The following is a 20540-nucleotide window of genomic DNA, read 5'->3' on the forward strand; positions in this document are numbered from 1 at the left end:
TCTTGAATCTGAAATTGTTGTCAGTAGATTGATTGTCTGGACTTCGGGATTTTTGCTTTGTTGGATCACTGAAATTACTTAACAAGGAAGAAGTAATTGCTGAGCTCTTCATGAAATCTTTCCATATAGTATATTATACTAAATTTGTCTGTAAAATTGCAAGTGTTGACCATTTTTATGACTCCTGTATCTTAACCATAATTCTTTCGGAACCTCATTTGTTAAAAATTCTACAGATTGATAGAACAGTAAAAGTGAAGAAAATAATGTAAATTGTGTAGTAGCTGTAATTGTCTGAGTGTATTGATTGTGGATTTATACTTACATAGTGCAAAGATATTTGAAAGCAGAGAAGTTTCTAGAGCCAGTTTTAATTCCTATATTTTTATGTATTGTTTCAGTTTATCATTCTTTAAGAGAAAACTGCTTGAAATTTGCTTTTGTATGTAATTGATGCATTTGTGTACAGCACACTTCAGAAAATTTCCTTTTCTGCCACAGAAAGTATTCCTAAAGTAAAGCCATAATATATACAAAAACACATTGATTTAGTGTAATTCAAGTATCAGGTTGTGCCATTTGTGAAGTTTGCACTATGTAGAAAATCTGACTACCATGAAAATTAAGGACAGGTTAAAGGCACTACTATACAGGAAACTTTATCACATTTAAACTGACATACACTAGAGTAAAATTATCTGACTTTTTAAGATTGCATTTGGATGTACTAGAATATCACTCTCACTCTTTAAATGGTGGTGTTGGTTTTTAAAGTAAAGATTAATAAATACATCTGGTGCAATTGGTAATTCCCCAATCCTTGCATGACCAATACATGTGGAGAAACAGGGCTTATGAAGAGCTGCCACAACTCCCCATCTGCATAAGATTGCGTTTAGTTTACTTTTGCTAGTAGCTGCTTCTGTTTGTTTCCCGGTGGCTTTCTCAAACAGAAAGTCCACTCCGACAGGGGAGGAAGAAAAGATGTACCAATATCTTTTATCAGGTTTCCTTGCAGATTCTCTTACACCTGACAAGATTAGCTCATAGACATGCTTAGAATGGCTGCTCCTGTAGTGTTCTTAACTGCAATGCATGCTGTGAATAATCTCATAAACTAGTGTCACTTCTGTTTTGACTCAAAGTAGCAACTTGCAGCAAAAATAAATTTTGTAGTTTTTTTTTTTTTATTTTGGATCTTGAAGAGGTATGTGAAATACGCACCCTAAATTGGCTGTCATGTAGCACTACATATGCATTGATTAATTTACATATTTATTTATTTATTGTATTTTGCTGTAGGCGGAGAATTCAGCACTGGCTCTGGAAAATGAAAGTCAGAGAGAACAGTATGAAAGGTGTCTTGATGAGGTAAGGGGAATAGCAAAGGGGTTCTTACCTGGTACCACAGTGAAATGGTGAATGACATGAATCTCTTCCTTTCTTACAAGGTTAATATTACTCTGCAGTTTCCTCTATTACTTCATTCTAATTAAATCTAAGAAAATATGTCTGTAAGTCGTACCTCCACTGGAAGGAAAGGCTGTATCCCTGTGATCAATATTTGGAACTTTCCTTTTTTTTCTTTTTGTCCTTAGGAGGAGGAAATGATGATTTACCTATGTGATTTTGTGCACTCCTGCTTTTCTGTAGAGTGGAACACAGACGGCAGTAGCTCCCACTGCTGGAAATCCCCCATACTTTGTCCTGTAGTCCATATCCAGGGAATTTAGTCTCTCTGCTTCCTGGTATGGTTACATATCCAGGGTTTGTGTTGTTTTTTCCTAGCTGCCGACTCACTTATTCTCCTACATAGCTCAACTGCGGATCAGACCTCCCAGTTACAGCTGCTGTATAACTCACTCATCATGTATTGCATGAGCCCTCTAGCAGTACTTACCCCTTCCAGAAATGTCTAGCTCTGGACTTGCAGGACTTTGGGCAGTGTCTGCTATTGTTTGCAGATTTCTCAGCATATTTACTGATGCTTACTCAGTCCTCCCATTTATCTTGAAATAGGGCTTTTCAGTATAGCCAAGAGCTTCAGATAGACTTTTAGTAGATCAAAGAGTTTCTCAGTAGAAATCAACACCTTCTGTAATAATGAAGTAATCAAAAGTATCAAAAGTAATTAACCAAGGCAAGGACACAACCCAAACCCCATTACACTGGCTTCCCAGCTCTACCTTTGAAAAAACGTAGTGTGAGTGTGCAAACTGCGCGTAGCAGATGGCAATTCATGTCTTCATTACCAGCTCTTTACATTTTTGGTCAGCATTTGCTGGAATGTTACTGGACTGATCAATACATCTCTGGTGCTAAAAGTGCTAAGTTTAGGCAGATTTTCATCAGGAAATCTGCACTTTTGTCAGTGTAGTGTATTTTCCACAGGGGGCTGGAATAAACCACTAGCAGATACACTTTCCCACTGGGTTATGCCATATCTGTTCTGTGCCACTGGGTTGCTGACAAAATCTTGGTCAACACTGGCCTGACTCACTCCCCTCAGTGCCCTCTTGAATGATATTTGGATATCCTTGCATACATTGGATACAAGGATGAAAATATAATGTAATTAAGTAACTATTAATTTTAGTTTAAATTACAGAATGTAACTTAAAACTGTTTTCTGATTACCTTGGACAAAATCTGCCTACATAATTCATTTTGAAAATGAGTAAAGCACAACAACTGTCAGTCTCAAAATACAGACATCATACAGATTACAAGGACAGAAGATATATTTGTTATTTTGTGTTTGCAGGAACATAATGGATTTCTGATCCAAAACTGTTTCTTACATGCTGTTGCAGTTCAAAGAATGAATAATTATTTCAAACTACCCTCTGAGCTTTATTGTCTTCAGCATTAGGTTGGCTGCTTTCATTTCTTCCATATTATCACAGCTGTATCCATCTTGTGCTGCTATCACAGCTTTTTTTAAGAGGGAGCGCGTCTTGTTTAGAAGTGACAATGACATTTAGTTTTGTGTGTTCCTGCTTTACTTTTTTTTATTTTTCCTTTTCTTGTATTGTTTGGTGTGCAATACCCTTTCTTGTCCTTTCCCATTACTAGATGTCAGTCTTTCTCTTCTCCTTCCCCTTCCAGCCCCTCAGTGCTTTCGCAGTGACACTGTAACCACCATGGTCTTAGCTGATACAGACTTAGACTTAATCCTTTCTGATAACTGAGATGAAGAAATTGGTGCCAGTGACTTAGGCAAGAAAACCGCATTTAATATTCACACGTTCTGTAAGCGTTCCAGCTTAACATCCACCTGAGCCCATTCTGTTGGGAGAGCTTCACAGGAAAGCACATGTTCGAAGGTTAAACAAGGATCTTCCCTACTTTATTACAGTAAAAATAAAGAGAATTGAAGATCAGACGTATGTATAATTAGTGAGTAGCCCTGGCAATGAATGGGAGAATCCTCAGCTCCAAGCAGAGAGTCCTGAGTTGTAGCATATGTGACAAAGTTCTTTCCACGCAGGGATTCTCACTGGAGATCTTAAGAAACTAAAATCTTTTTCATGAATATTTTTATGAGGGGAAAAAAAAAAATCCGTTTGAAAATTTCTTTCCTTTAAGACTTTAAGTCTGGTTCTTCCTTGTCTTCAGAACTGACCCTACACAAATCTTACTTTTCCAATGTGAAAATTTCTTTAGGCCTTCCCTAGTTTAGGCTGTACTTAAGGACTTCTTCAGGAGTCTGTAGGAGAAGAAGAATCCTGTATAACTGTGTATCCTGCTGGGCTACAGCTACATTTTGCCCCAGGGAGACTTGGTGGGTTTAAAGGAAGGAAGTGGGATGTTCCTCAGAACATGAGGCTGTGGTCACATCCAGACTTGAGATAGCTAGCTCTGCCACCAAAGAATTTGACTGCCTGCTACAAGCATTATTTAAATTTTACCTTTGCAGTCCAGTTGGATATGAGTAAATAAACTTCTGGGTTGATGCACAAGGAGTGCTTCCCTCCAAAACTAATGCCCAGCCTGTCTTCCTAGTCATAGAAGGTTTTTGAGAAAGACACTCACATAGATGTTTGGGATACTTGGTAGGCCCTGGAGGTAATGAAGGTCGAGATCACCACTTGGTGAGCTAGTGGAAGAAGGCTCCCCCATTCCTCTGTCAGCTGTGAGCACCCACAAATCACTGCTTCTGTCCCTTGGGCCCAGGAAGACTCTGCTAAAGGCAAGCAAACATCACACAAACTGCCCACCCTTCCTGTATGTAGTCTCCATACTTGGTCCCTGAGGCCTCTTCAGCAATAAGGTAAGGACACTCACCTACGCACAGAGCGATGTGTTGACAGCCATTAACCTACATCCAAAGGAAGAGAAAATAACCACCATGATTCTTCTGGCCCTGCATAGGATATTAGAGCTGATTTTTCAAAGTCTTGACTGCCATTATTTCTCTTCTTTGTCTTTTTTTAGCCAATTATTTTTGCTGATTCATGCTCATTCTTTGCCCATTCATGCCCCACATTTAATACTGTAACATGAGTGCTTGCACTTATGACTTAAAAAATGCATGTCCTGTGATCATTTTCATGGTGAAATTCAGTGAAACTCAAATATTCATAGAGATGAAATCTAAAAAGAATATGGGTCTAGCTGAAGTGAGTCCTTTATGAATTTTAATAAATATTCACTGATTTTTAAAGTAATTTGCCATCTCTGAAGTGTATATATAAACATCTTTGGAATAATATTTGGAAGAAAGTGTCATTGAAATGTTCCAGTGCTACACAAATAAGAAAAGAACTCATTTAATTTCAAAAACACCACATATCTTTCAATCTCTAGAAAATTTAATGCAAGAAACAGGATTGTCTTATTGTACCTTTGGGGTTTGAGGTTAACATGCTTAATCCTAGTTTCCTGTTCTGGAATTCAACTGTCAGTCTGTTGGCAAGTGGTAATGTCATGTTTATTCATATTACTGTGCCAACCAAGACTTCTGTCAAGCTTCACTAAACTTATATGCAGGAAATTGTGCAACTTAGGGTAGATGGTATTTTTGCTGATGTTTTAAGAATTAAACTACAACATTAGAGATACATACCAAAATAGCTAATGAAAAACGTAAAGTCATCTTAAAAATGTGTTCTGTCTTTGGGATTTAAGAAAAATAGAAGAACTTTCATTTCTGTACGCTCAAAATGCCTTTGTGCATATGAAACCATACGTTAATGGCACGGTTATGTAAAACATCTGTTCTTGTACAAGGTGTGATAGATACTACACTAGGATCTCTTCTGTCTGATTCATTCTTTCATACCTTTTCTATTAAGACCACTTCATAACATGTATATGTAAACACAATTGTGTTAGGAAAAAGTGAAGCTTCATCTTTTATCATCTCTTTTACTATAATCCACAAAAAGAAACCTCACATAAAAATCTGAGATACGAAGTTCAAGGGGAAGGCAGACAGCGGAAGGGCAGGCAGTGGCATCTGCTCCATGCCGGCAGACTTGGGGACAGGCCAGCTCTACTCTGTTTCTTGGTTTGCCTTGACTAACTGCGTGAACGACAGGTCGAGTCGTTTCGCAGCCTGTTTCTTACCAGGCTGGAGCCACAGTTCTGCCTGATAGCAGGGGAATCGCCCCTGTTCTGCACCTTAGGAGTCAGTCCCTCAGCTTTCAGGGGTCTCCATTTCCCTGTTTCTTGGTAGTTCAGCAGTCAGCTTTGTAGTGCTGACTTATGTTGTTCGTACCTGTAGTGTCTCTTGATACCTGTAAATAAAAATGGTGTAGGTGTGCTAGCTTAGCAATTTATTTCCTTCTGCACACAAACATGGCTGTAGGAGCAGAACTGCAAAAGTTTGGATCTGATTCCACTAATGGACTACTAAATTCATTGTAGTTACTGCACAGCATTTCACTGGAGGCTCACCAGCACTGTTCCTGCAGCAAACCAAGAGTACAGACCTGAAAATCTTTGCGTGGTAATAGCGACGCTCCGTTTGCCAAATTGTGTGTCACTAGATTAACTTGAATGAAATAACCCGATTTTGGAAAGGAACTAGTTACGTACCTTTCCTACTGAGATCTGTGGGAGCTAGGGTCACTGGCAGGTACTGTCGTTTAGATACCTAACTTCATACACTCTGAAGCTGGAAAATTTGTCCCGTATACGTCTGCAAGTCTGGTTTTTTCCGTATGGTAGATTATGCCATTTGCACCCCTCTGTGCAATACATAAAGTTGTAAGTACAATTTTCTAGGTAATTCTGTTGCAAGTGACGTGTACACACTTCAAAGAGCTTTTTAGTTCTTCTTGGTAAAGTAACTCCATGTCAGGAAGTAAAGAAATAATGTATTAGATGTGGTTTGTTCAATTTTCAGGTAGAGCAAACAGACGTTAGAAGTACATGCCAGAAGGAACACTTTTGGATGGAGATTCTGAAAGCCCATAGGGCAACAAACAGTTTTCCAAAGCTGTAACATATTTATTTCTGTTGGTTATTATCGTTGTTATATTAGTCTGTGTCTTCTATTAAATCATATACGGAGCTATTTTATGTGACCATTGTTCCACAGGCAAAAGCAAAGTTAGGGACCTGCTTGGAGAAAAAAATTGATATTATGAGCGTATGAATCAAATGTGACTTTCGGATCTAACAGAACTGAATTATTTACAGAAGTGAATTCGCTTCAGCTCTTTGCTTATGACTCAGTTCACATGAATAGTCCCTTTTTTATTTTAATTTACTAAGAATCAATGCAGTTTTGAACTTCCAAATGACATCCTTATGTACTTTACTGTAATTTTGGAAATCCTAAAACAAAGAAATTGTAACTACTATCTCTTTGTGCATGGATTGAGATTTATGGTTGCTCTGCTTAAATATAAGAGCAAAGAAACATTGTGTGATAGTATGTGCATATGTGGTATTAATTTACATTAGATTATGGCAATACTAAAATGAAAGACCCAGTTTAGACATCAGCAACAAAAAGAACTTATCTTGGCCCCTCTTTCTGTTCCTCCTTCCCTTGGCAAGTATAAATTAGAAAAGATGTATAAGATAACTTCAGAAATTCCCTGTTGAATATATAGTTCTACTAATCAATGCTGTGTAATCTGATTCAAGTCTATTATGCTGTGTGGTATGAATGCCTTCCAACCACCTTCTGATGACAGTAGGTACTTTAATTTTCTGTGGCACTTAATGGTTTCTGCTTGTCATGATAGATGTACCATTTTGTCAATATTGCATCAAGAAACAATTAAACTTCATGATAACATTCAGGACTACATCCTCAGCTGGTAAAAGTCAGCTCTAGTGAATTCAGTCAATCCATGCTGATGCACACGAGCTGCATATAGGACCATGAAATTTTAATCTAATCCAAAGAAGAAATGACAGAAGTTAAGCAAATGTGTGTCGTATCGTACTACAATTGATAAGACATAGAAGTTTGTTTTGAAATAAGGACTAGCACACAAGTAATTACATGGATTTTGTATATTCTTACTAGTATTATCTAATGAAAATACTAGAATTAGTGGTGATTGTAGAGGGAAAGGGGATTGTAAAGCCACAAAAGAAGGTATTTTCATGAATAAGTGTACACGATAACATACTTAAACTATGTTATTTATTTATTTATTTCAGGTAGCTAATCAGGTTGTCCAGGCTCTACTTACTCAAAAGGTAAGTTGTGGTTTGAGTATTTTGGTATAACTTAAAAGCTTACAGATGTTTATTATTCACTTAGATGTATATTCTAATTTAGGATATAATTTTCAAATGGTGTTTATATATTTACTTACCAAAGCTGCAACACATCAGGCCTCAATTCTTTTTTTTTTTCCTAAATCCAAGTGAATAAAATATTGTGCGACCTTACATTTTTAAGGCCTGATCATAGAGAACCCATATCCAATTCTTATTTTTGCCCATATTGAGAAACAATGTCTGGAAATCCTTCCTAGAAGGTGATTTTTTCCGTTCCCTAAACATGATGAGTTCTCTCTCTTGGATAAAAAATCCAAGTCAGTAGTTGGCATTTTCACTCACACATTCAGTGAAAGGAAAGGCTTCATGGTATGGGCCTGGGCTTCTCTGAATAAAAGAGAAGTCACTGTCTAGAGCAGAGATTTAGCTATTCTATTTGTGGTCTGGGAAGCAGTGATAGACATCATATATTCTGTCTTTAAAAAGCTCTTGATGTTCTCATGCCCCATTCTCCTAGGCAAGCAAGGGAAGTATTGTGTAGATGAAATTCATGCAGGGTGGTTGCAAATCTGTCAAAATGAGAAGATTCACTAAGGCTTCTGTGAAAGTCTGTTATGTCTGAAGTGTTCATTTGCACTCCAAATGATTGAAAATGGTGTGGTTACTGCGTTTTCAGATGAACCTAATGGGAGGAGTAGATGTAGAATGATCATGGCAAAATGAGGAAGCAATCTGGAAAAAAGTAGGATGGAATTTAACAGAGACAAAAGGAAGGTACTACATCTACACAGAAATAGTCAGCTGCCCAGATAGACCGAAGAGAGGGCAGAGCGGTGCAGACGGGGCGCATGGGTGAGAGACATGACACTCCTGTAGGTGCAGTTGCTGGTGATACAGGTGACACACACGTGTAGCCCAAACGGGCACCTGGAATCCGGAATTAATAATATTCCCCAAATCCCTTTGCCCAAGAGGTCTGACCACAGAGTAGCTACCACCGCAGGCTGGGGATCAACATATCTTTGTTCAATCCCGTGATTTTTTGACAGCACAACAGAGCCTTCACTCCGTGCGAGGGGTATTACCCTACAGCCACTGGCGGTATTGAGGCATGGAGGGGATTTGTCAGTGCTGCTGTCTGGGCCGTGTTGCTCTGCACAGACCCTGGATGCACGCCTGCTGTTTGGGTTGTGCATCGTCAGAGGGCTGCTGTCCCCAGAGCTATTGCTGCAACAACTTTCGGAAACATAACTTCAGCTAGCAAAAAACAACAACAAAAACAAAAAACAAATCTGTGTACTGATACAGCTTAACTAGGAATGAAGGCATTTCTTCATCTGTAAATACACATAAACACGATCCACATTTTGCAACTTAAAACCATATGTGATTTGCTAGAGGATTAGGTCTCAATTTATTAATCTCTAGTTTAGGAATATTATGGGTGCTTTTCAAAAGAAGGGAGGAGCTTCCTGTATCCCTCTGCAAGGGCATCAGGCATTTTGATGGCTGCTTATTTCTCAGTAATGAATCCTCCCAAACCCATAGGAACCAAGGAGTTCATATGGATGCAATAAAACAGATTTGAATACATTTAATAAAGTGATTTACTAAGTACTGATGGGATTTAACAGCTGCTTACCTATTACTGAGTAATAGCAGCTGATTTAATATCCATAGAAAGAAAAAAGAGGGTGCTCTTCTATATGCTGATGAATATTAACCGTTACAGTGCTCTTGACACCATTGATACAAGCTCTTCTGCAGGAAGGGGCAGGAAGACAATAGCATACAATAAAGAGGAAATTGGACTCCTCACACCAGTTCCAAATAGGCAGATATCTGAATCCGAATAATAACTAGTAAACAGATAAATCTAGCATAGCGCAGCTAAGCACTAAGACAGAGCCAGTCATGCCACAGAGAGATAACACACCTCTGGGGCACAGCGAGACGAAGAAGAGCAGGGAGCTTTCAGAAAATCGAGAAGAGTGATTCTGTACAGTAACGCATACTGCATAGGCTTTCCTTTGAATTTGCAGTTGTCCCTCAAGGACTAATTATTGTTTAAATTAAATACAGAGTCTGATGTGATGAATAAAGCACTGTGTACTCACCAGCATGTGGAAAGACTGTGATTCCACTGAGGGATTCTGGTGACACAAATTGAGTGAGCGAAGCTTGAGTGATTTATCAATGTCATGGAAACCTTGCGATGGAATTACAAGCCTAAGTGTGCAGTTTTCAAGTTTATCGTTTGTTACAATGCATATCAAATTTCTCTAATGTGAGAGTAAGTTTCTTTACTGGGATTATGGAGAAAGTGCATGAAATTGTGATTTGTACCGAATTAGCCTCACAGCAAAATTTCGCCATTTTATGTAGCAAAATTGTATGGATTTTCTACTACTTACTAATAGAAAATCTTTCCTCTGGGAAATTAAGACATCAGAAAAAAAAACAAAATTATTTGAGGCAAACCGATATGCTGTAATACTTACTGGAAGCATACATTCTTTCCCCCTTCATTCAAAGACTTGTTATACCAAGGTAAGATGATAGGACTGCTGAGCACTAGATTTTTCTTTTTCTTTTTTCTTCTATGTAAGACCCAGATAAGCAGTTTGAAATTTGAGTTACAGCACTTAATGAAATTATTTTGTAATCTGTGGATCTGCACTTTGCATGCTACCCTCCTGCACAGGAGGGTTTTGAGGAGGACACCGGGTCTCTTCTACTCCGGGTTCTGTTGAACTAAGAATTGAACTAAGTCTTAAATCAGGGGAAGCACATTCAGAGGAAAAACAGCATATCTCTGGAACCTCTAGTGTTTCTGGCACTGAGACCCATTTTGTAGAAGTGTAAGTCTGATACTCAAGAGAAAAAGGAAGAATAGAGAGATGCTCAGTTATTACTGTAGTGAGATGCTAGAAATACCTGAGTTATATATGAGATCATTTTCTTAATATCTGGCCTTTTTTTCCCACAGGAGTGGAATTAGATGCTTCAGACATTTACTAGTTGCATTAATTGGTAATTTCAGAATTTTAACATTCTAAGCTTTATTTTACCAGAATATTCCTACCTTAATGTTCCACTTCTTGACTCTGTACTATGAGCGGTGCTACCAATGGCACAGTTTATAGCATCTGGGCTGGTAATTTACTTTCTTGTATTTCATGTTTTAGCAGAAAGTCTAAAGTTTGAGAAACATAAATCTTATGGTTGTAAAACTGTAAGATAGAAAGTTTTGCGCAGAGGCGTTGCAAAGATTGCAATTTTTTTTCTATGCTGTCAGCTTCCATGAATCATTTTTCCCTTTCAGTGCACTTAGTGGGGTTGAACCATTAAACATTGTTGTAACAGCTAGGGCTCTGTTTTAAATTCTCTGATTATTTGTGAAAGGCAGATAACGGTGAATCTTGATGCTTGTAGTCTCCTAGTAGAGATTGCCTCGTGTAAGGCCAGAGATGAGAGAGGTCTCCCTAACTAAAGGTTTAGGTTTTCACAAAACATCAAATTCAAATTATTTTTTCTTGTCATGTTGGCATGCTGTAGCCATTTAATTTGCACAGCCTGATAGCTACTTAAATATTAAGATGAGAAAGCATCTGGTGAAAATAACTACTTATCTAGTAGTCTCTTAAAGCTTGATACATACTATATGCATAAGAAAATATTTTAAATTCTCTGAAATGTTGAGAATGAGCTTATTTTGTTGTGTGTTCGTCTCTGATAACCTCGATGCTAGTTACTGGGGAGATGAGAGCTACTGTAGGCAAGAGTTTAGACTATATCTGACTGTAATTTCCACCTCTGAGTTGTTTTCTCATATAGTTAGGTTATTAAGTTGATAATGGTAATGACAGTCCAGCATATGGGAATCCAGAGGCCTGTTTCTCCACCTTCATATGGTGGAAAGTAAAATCAGCTAGGCAATACCACAGGGTAGCAACTGTCCTAATTTTAAAGGAATGTGGAAAAGTGTTTTGGAGATTTAAAAAAAATTTTTTTTCTAAGGATATATATGGCTACAGCTGATTGTTTTTCTATGTAAGCTTTATTAGGAAACAGCTCTTCCTGATTTATGAAGCCCTCATACCACAAAATGGACAACTGCACATATTATGTGGAAAGGCTAAGGGTAAAATTTCGCTTTATGTCTCCAAAATCCTCTTTCTGAGAGAGCCCTGTATTCCTTCAAGTGGCCAGGAAAAGCAGGTTTTACACTGAAGTCAGAAATAAGGGTTTTTTTGGTTGGTTGGTTGGGTGGGTGGGTTTTTTGTGCTGTATCGAAAGGGCATTGCAGGGATGAACCTGGCTTTGCCTCACCTGGCTTGGCTGAAAGATGGGCATCTTTCAGTTTAGGCAGTAAGGTCATGTGCCTTAAATGCAGAGGTTTTACACACTCTCTCTGCTTCTAATGGATGATTTTAAGACCTTTTGGGATCTCATATTGGAAATGGCAATTAAGATTATATATGCAACTGAATTTGGAGGTACATAGATGTTTTACCATGGTTAGCCACCTCTGCAGTTTCTAGTTGTGGTGGTGGAGATGTAAACCGTCTACAGCAAGCCAGTCAGCATTGCTGAGCTTGTTATTCCAGGAAAAGCAGGGAGGGGATCAGACTTCAGAAGAGAACCTTGAAGGCAGAGTGCTTCTTTGAACTTCTTCCTGGTACGGCATAGCTTATGCTTTTTCCATAGTTTATGCTCCTTACAATATTCATATCTTAATTGCTGTTTTCTGCTTTGTGTCAGTGTGGCTACAAAATGAAAGACATTGCTAGTAAAGTCACTTTTTATACTGATAGAACATTCCAAAAGGATGTCTCATGCAACTTACATTTCTTATTTCAAGGTTTTTAATGTTATCCTGTGATGATCAAAAAATCAGAGAAAATAAAGTAGCGCATTTTTCTGATTTATGGTATTTTACAAGTTATATATTTGTTTCTTCTTGGTATCTGGCATCACATAAAGCTTTTTTAAGTGCTTCTGTTACATTCTTTCTAAGCTTCCTATTTTCCTTGTGCTGCAGGATCTGAGGGAGGAATGCATAAAGCTGAAAACGAGAGTTTTTGATTTGGAACAACAGAATCGAACGTTAAGTGTGCTTTTCCAGCAGAGAGTCAGGCCAGCCTCTGACCTCCTCCTTCAGGTAGGAAGTAGTCTTTACAGAAGGAAGGCTATGAGCTTTATATTTCTCACAATTATAAAGTATTTTGCTTCTTCCTATGGTTATGTCAATAAGCAGGAAATGACAGTTAACAGATTTAATATATTGTTAGATATACATTATATTTATTAGAAGAATATCAGGTTTCTATAATACGGCACCATTGAAACTGAGAGTACACCAACAAACTGTGGCTATATATTATATGCAAATGTGGAGAGAGGAGCCCACCTGGAGAGTAACTTACTTTTTAGGTCCTTCTTCATTATGATAAATGGAATGATAGGGGTTCATTATCCCTCTGCAGGGGAGAAACTTGAATTTCTTAACATTCTGCTTGGTGGTAAGCAGTATAATTTCCTGTGAGAAGACAGCCCATTTATTTAACTTTTGCCATATTTGTCGCAAGGACTTAAAGTGTATCTTCATAAACTTAGAGTGATTTTTTTTTTAACTTTTAATGGGAGAATATAGGTCAGGAACCAACTGACCCATCTCCTTCTCCTTTGCCATTCTGGAATAATCAGAGATGGTTCAGATTCCCTCTTGATTTGGCAGGATCCATTATATTATGAAATAATCTATCCTCTCATTATCCTTTTGTGGCAGAAGAACTGACTTGCAGTTTTCTTCCAGGAAATGTGACCATGAGCTGGGAGGATAGTAAATGAAGACTAATAAAAACTAAGCAAGTTTCTAAAATTGGGGAAAGTTCTGGCTTTAGCATTATATAAATTATTGATGCTAACATTAGAGAAAAATTCATGAGTACATGGTAGAAGTTGACTGGGTAATGTCAGGTAAGTAAATGAGATCATGCATGTAACTTACTTAATCCTCTGATATTGTACATGCAAACAAGGTAAAATTTGGTCCTTGCAGTGTTGCTCAACAGCTGAGGGCTGCTCATGAGCTCCCACCAGCTTGAGCCATTTGTTGAGATACCATGCTCTGCTCACCAATGGGTGCTTAAAGGCAAGGGAACTCCCAACATGAGGGCAAAGAGGCCTACTGACTTCCTTCAAAACTCGAAAGCGCGGGCGGAGCGACGCCAGATCACCAGCACTCAGCATGTGTGCCTTTGGTAGCAGAGACTGCAGGACAGCATAAATATAATTAGAAACTACTCTAAGCAGCAAAGCAGCCATGGAGCAGAGGTGATCAGTCCTTGCAGGCCACCATGGGGGTCAGGGTTCTGCTGGTGCTCTCTGGTCCTTGTTTGCACTCCTGATGCCCTGTTGTTTTAGGTGTTGCTAGGTCAGGACCTTTGTTATTCTGATTTCTTCTTCCTCCCTGCTGCTTCCTTTCCTGCTTGTTCATCCTTCGTGGATTCCTGGTTACTGTGCAGGCCTGATTTCTCTTTATCCGTTTAGGGTCTGTGACTTATCCACCCCACCAGCATGAACCTTTATTGCTCACTTCTAGTTTGACTGTCACTTCATCTGCTCCTTCTCCAGATGTTCTTTTTTTCTTCTTCCTTTTTTCCATCTCCAAACTTCATGACTCTAGTCTGTGTTAGTATTGAGTTAGATTGCACCAAAGTCACACATTGTGTGTTTTTTTTACTGCAGAATTGGCTCTGCTTCCCGATTCCTGGTGTTGCAACAATAAAGCCAGGTTATTCTGGGAGTGTTACAGAGGTGTTAGGTAACATCTGCAAAGTAAGTGGGATCAAGGCTTTGACTTGAGTTCCTTGAAACTGGATTGTGTCAGTGCGGTAAAAGGAAGAGGTGAACCTGCCTCAAGTAGAAGAAAGAACTGAATAATTCACTAGATTTTCCTGATGTATTCAAACTATTTTTCATCATTGCACCTCCACAGTTCAGCAGACAGGTCTATCTAATACATACAGATTTTTTTTTCCCCTTTTCACGTGCTTTGTTTTTAATTGACTAAGGTTAAAAGAGAACCAAGATCTTTCTTAAAGTCCAGGTCTGCCAGATGGCAGCAAAATGTGCTGTTGTGTCCCCGCACTTGCTATCAGCAGATTTTAAAGCCTCTGGGGGAAAAAGGCAAAGAACAAGTTGCAGCGTACCTCTGAAAATGAAGAACTTCTGTTAAAGCACTTTGTATGTCATTTCTACAGAAAAAGAAAACAGTAGATTTGTGAATTTCCAGAAAATAATTTGTCTTTTAACTTTACCCTGGACCTGAATAAATGGTATGTAGTCAGTGATCTTGCAGTCTGAGACGTAAAATCTGAAAAGGGGTATTTCCTTAGGACTGAAATTAAGCAAATAATGTTGTGTGCCTGCATAAAATTGATGAACAGTTAGGATTACGTCTTTTGGGAAATACATAAATCCCAGGTTTAGAGCAGTAGCCAAGTATTTATTTTAAAATGTTGCTATACAGAGGAGTACTACAGATGTGGTTAAGGGCATTCCAGTTAATAATTCATGTCCCTAATCAAAGTGAAAGGACAAATACTGCTAATTGGCCTTTTTTTTAAAAAAAAATTTTACCTTTCCTGTACTGTTACTGATACAATACAGTTCAATTTTATTTACGTGCTGATCTCATCCCAGGAGTATTCACACTCAGCTCAATTACAAATTTTGAATAATGCTGCAGAAGTATAAGCTAAAAATAAATAATATTAGTTCCTTTCTCTGCATATTGTCTTCTGTAGCTTGTTTGCACACACCATCATGAAATTGTTCTGTGATCAGCATTAGAAAAGTTCTGTAATAAAGACTAAAATTATTTTCAAACCATAAACTTTCTTGACATCTCAAATCTCAACAGAAATACAGACTTTTAAAAATCTATTTTCATAACGTACTAATACAGTGTCCATATAATGGACATAGGTGCTTTCAAAGTAGTGACTCACCATTACCATAGATATCTTTGTATATTTGATTTTAAGCAAAGTATCCACTATTTGTATGTCTTCTTCTTTGAGTAAGTTATAATTCACACTTTTACTGATAAAAAGATTTATATGGGTGCTTTAAATTCGAGTGCAGAATAATGTCCTGTATATAATACTTACTGTGCTGTGTTGCTTTTCCTCATGCTTCTCACACGATCAAAAGAGAAACTGATTACTACCGATTTAAAAAAAATTCATGTCGTTAAGGTTTTCATGATTACTTCACTGTAAAACTACTATTAAGTATTACACTTTCATGCATTTACCAAAAATGTAAGTATTCATGAAATTGTAGAGTCTGATAATATTTTAAAAGAAATAAGCATGTTTTCTTGAGGCATTTGATTATGTAGATTGCCATGTAAGTTTTTTGGCATGAGGAATTTTGGTGTACTTACTGCTTGTGGCACAGAGGATAACTTAGTCCTGTCCTTCAAGATTAAGTAACTCAGGATGCAAAATGCCAAAGAGGAGGGAGAGATAACTCAGGCTTTTTTACATCACCTCTTTTGTATTGCAGATGATTTTAAGAGCTACCATGCCTTTCTGAGGACTTTCTTTCCAGCTGAAGGGTGTGATTTACAGAGCTAGTATTAGGGAAGATAAATAAGGTGGTGCCTGATCATCTGATCACAAATTTATTTTATTTTATTTTACTTTATTTTACTGTACTTTATTTTACTTTATTCAGCCAATCTTCTCTCTGAAACAACTTCCTTACAGAGAAGAAGCCTTGGAAGGGTGTTTCTGTCTCAGCAGCATCTGAAGAAGAGCAATGATATTATTTAAGGTCCAGCACTGAGGGGTAGCTTCTGCCCTGGCAGCCTTCACTTTTGTGAACATGGCTGCTGAAAAGAGGTGAAATGCTGCCTGTCATAGCAAGAGAGGCTTGGAAAGAAAATTAAGAACTCCATTTTAGTTAGCTGCCTTGTATTTCATCTGGCAGTGGGAGAAATTGTTGGACTAATAGACAAAGATTTAAAATAGGATGGAATGAAATTGGGAGGAAGTGAAGAGGCAGGTTTGTGAGTGTGGTGCACAGAAGGTTGCCGAAGGGACAAGGTAAGTCCAAAGAAAGGATAGAAGAATAGGAAAAAAAGAAACCTCAGGTGAAGCTTAGGACTACTCCTTTGCCCATAGCCATGTATAGCATCAATGAAATATTTTTTAAAGTAGGCATCAGTATCACTCTATATTCTGCCTTATTTAATTCTAAATGAAACAATGTTAATAGAAGCTTTTAACTACTAAAATCACGAAATTACAGATCTTTTCCACTTTTTAGCTCTGGTTTCTCACAAACACGTTTGACTTTGTTGGACTTAGACTGCTTTCTCTTGAGACATAGATCTTTTCACAGATCTCTCTTGTTCTACTTAGCCCTCTTTTTCCACTTACAGCTGAAAATATAACCAATGACATTGAACCTGACCGTGAAATTACATATTCTGCCTTTACAGGAGCAATGACTTGCATAGAGTGTCATGATCATTTCTTTATATTATGTCTCTCTGTTTATGTAAATGTTAGCTGAATTCTTCCCATGGATGAAGTCTTGGTTTCACTTTTCAGCCAAGAGATTGCTGTCACAGATGTTTAAAAAGCATACAGGGAACTTTCAATGAAAGGTATTAAAAAGTGGCAAGTAGCAACATTTATTGAGTTGATTTATCTGATTAAATAAGTAATAGAGTTTTCATAGTTGAAAAGGCATAAAGTAATATTGCTAATCATAAGATTTACAGCATCTCTGATTCCAAACTATATTTTTGTTGCCATTTTATTTCCGTCATAAAAATTCCACTTTACCAACTCTGGAACAAAGCAGGGATGGCTCTTAAAGCATCTATTTTCTCCTTGTGTTTCTCTAGCTAGATTAGTTTCATTCATTACTCATGGACTATCCACACTGTTTAATTTCATATCTACAGTTTCGTCTAGAACACTACGATATGGTCCGCTAAATTCTCCAAAGGTTAATTTAAATAATAACTACTTTGTCATAACTGCATTGACATTAGCTCTTGTAATAACCTGACAACTATGCCCTGACATATGAGTTAGAGAGTAAGTGCACATACTTAGATGGAAACAGTTGTACAACATAGCAGGAAGGGGTAAATTGCACCAATGACATTATAATATATGGGAAGAAAAAGAGGGCAATTAACTGCCCTTGCACCTGACAGCAGGAGATGGAGAGCCCGGCCTCAGAGGCTGACCTGCCGTTCAGACGTCGTTAGACATGATGGTGTCTGGATGCAGAAGGGCGAAAGTGAAGTTGCATTGCTTTACAGCAACTAGATGTACCGAATATTTAAGTATTTCAGAAAGAAAATATTTGAGGGTTTGAAACTGAAGCTAAAGATCATCAGGTATTATTAGAGAACAGTTTGTTGGCATTGAAGCGTGCATTTAAATAACGGGGTTTTTATATGCCGAGTAGCAGCATAATTCACACCTGACAGGATGCCGCCTACCCAGTCCTGCCTGGTGCCTCCTGGCTCTCTAAGGGCAGTCTGAGACCGAGGTCAGCAAATCGGGCCTGAAGCTGTGAAATTCCTGCAGCTGGCCTCCGTATTTTCTTATTTCACATTTGTTCTTTTGTATCCACCAGGATGTGCTTACTTTCACTTCATTTGCTTGCTAAGATAATCACTTAAGTGTAAAGCAAGCTGGACATACATAAGTTTAAACTAGTGCTTAAGTTTCATCCAAGAATTTTGTTGCTAGTAGAGCAGCTACCAGTAAGTGAGGTGGGGGATTTTGCCCCAGTTGCAGCTCTGAGAGGAATGTGAACTGCAGCCTACTTGAGCACTTTGTCAGGTCAAGGGGAGCGAAGGTGTGGGATTACTGTCATGAAGATCCTGTCCCAAGAAACAGAACGGTCTTGTTGCAACGTACAAGTGAAACAAATGCTTCTGGGTATCAGGATTCAAGATAGCAATCTAGTAAGGAACACTCAAACATTTTTTTCAGACTTTCAGAGCAAATTAAGGGAGCATTTCTTCTTTCAAAGTGCTGATATCATTATTTCCAGCCTTGCATTATCTCAGTAATCCAGTCTGTGCCTGCTTTCTATTTCTGTCATGCCTGTACTCACCAACAGCCTCTGAGAAGACAGAAATACAAAGCTTTGAATCTTTATATTTTATCTCAGCTAAATCATCAACATGGAATAATACATCAAAAACCATATTTCTTACTTGCCCTATTTAGAGCCCCAAATCTATGCTGAAGAAGCATTGCAGAAGAATCATATGAAGTATACATGAGAGCCTGCTGCTTAGGTGAATGGTGACCAACCTTAGTGATGAGAGAAGGAAAGGAAATGCCCCGCTCAGAAGCAACCCCATCAAACCTCCTAAGTTGAGCTGTGTCGCCTCTAGTTTGGAATACAACTACGGAGCAGCAGCAGAATACCTGAAATGATTAGGCCGGATATTTGCTATCCAGCTTTGGAATGAGCCGCTGTGATAAGCAGATTTTCTGAGAGCCCCAAGACTCACGAATGTCAGTGGCTCTCTATGGGTCGTCACTGGCCACAAGGATTGATGCTCGCCAGTGCATAAACGATGGCCTTGGTATATAGACCTCCAAGAAGCTTTGTGAGATCCCTTGAATGACATAGCTGAGGAGACTTTTCTTGTCACTTAAGAACACTGGTCTGTAATATACAGGAGAGTCCTGACATTTTCTTTTCTGACTGAGGAAATTATAAAAGTCTCATTCTTAAACTAAAACATTTGCTAGAGTGCTTTGCTGGATCTAAATTAATTCAGGCTCATAGAGGAACATGCCAAGTTTTTCACGCAGACCAGGGCATAATCTGTGGAAGGGGAGTTAGGGCACTACCCCTCACAGCATTTCAAACCAACACAAATAAAGGACAATTAATGTTCAGTGGAGAATGATATTTTGTTATAAGGGAATCAGATCAACTGACCCAATAGGTTTGCTCCATCTGTAACTTGTGTTTTGGTGATCTCCCTTCTTGTCAGTCTGTTGTCTCTTATTTCAGCACCTAAATTCTTAACAATTTGCCCCAGAACAAAAAACAAACTTTAACTAAAGCTTACCAGGCATGTAGTTCTGAGGAGAATGTTTTTAAGAGAAAATTTCCCCCAAAAGCCAGAATTTCTTGTGTCCATAAACTAAAACTAGCCTTGAGAGATTCCAAATAAAAGCACTAACAGACTTTTCCATATCTACACAACCTGACATTTTGTGATACAATTCTGAAGATACAGTTTTCAGATACCAAGTCTAAAAATGAGCCTTTTCCATCACCCTAATGATAATAAATTGCTAGAGAAAAAACAACAATAGTAAATCACATGAGTAAATAATCTTTAGGAAAGACATAAATGATCTGTGGTGAAATATTTACAAACGATTTTGTTGAGGAAAGCAATACTTTGTAAGTTTTGAAAGAAATATGTAGGCATTGTTCTGAAGAGCAGCGACAGTCCCTGGGCATGGGTCAAGAAAGCAGTGGGGCTGGACTGATGGGACAGGCCTGAGCAAGAAATGTAAGATTTTACTATGTATTATTTTAGTTTAGACAAAGAAAAACATGCAGCTGACACTGAGTGAACTGTAGATTTCTTTTTATTTTATGCATGGATTTTTATTATCTCTGATAATATGCTTGATGGCAGGAATCCGATACGGCATTTGAAACCTTGGGCAAGTATGTGGGCAGAGTCATTAAGCAGAACGATGTTTTTCATGTTTTTTTGCTATTACTGTGTGCATTCAATATGGAAAGAAATCTGAGAAAATAAGCAA

At 38.1% G+C, this 20540-nt stretch overlaps 1 protein-coding gene across 1 annotated transcript in view; it reads left to right on the forward strand.

The window, feature by feature from the left end:
* NCKAP5 (NCK associated protein 5) overlaps window positions 1-20540 on the forward strand; it is a 349664-nt gene that overhangs the window by 251059 nt on the left and 78065 nt on the right. Inside the window, exons 7-9 of the mRNA XM_062579086.1 lie at window positions 1303-1371; window positions 7627-7665; window positions 12734-12853. Of these exons, the coding sequence (XP_062435070.1) occupies window positions 1303-1371; window positions 7627-7665; window positions 12734-12853 (228 nt within the window). The remainder of the gene's footprint in view (window positions 1-1302; window positions 1372-7626; window positions 7666-12733; window positions 12854-20540) is intronic.

This window comes from Rhea pennata, chromosome 6 (assembly GCF_028389875.1).
Source record: "Rhea pennata isolate bPtePen1 chromosome 6, bPtePen1.pri, whole genome shotgun sequence".
Lineage (NCBI taxonomy): Eukaryota > Metazoa > Chordata > Aves > Rheiformes > Rheidae > Rhea > Rhea pennata.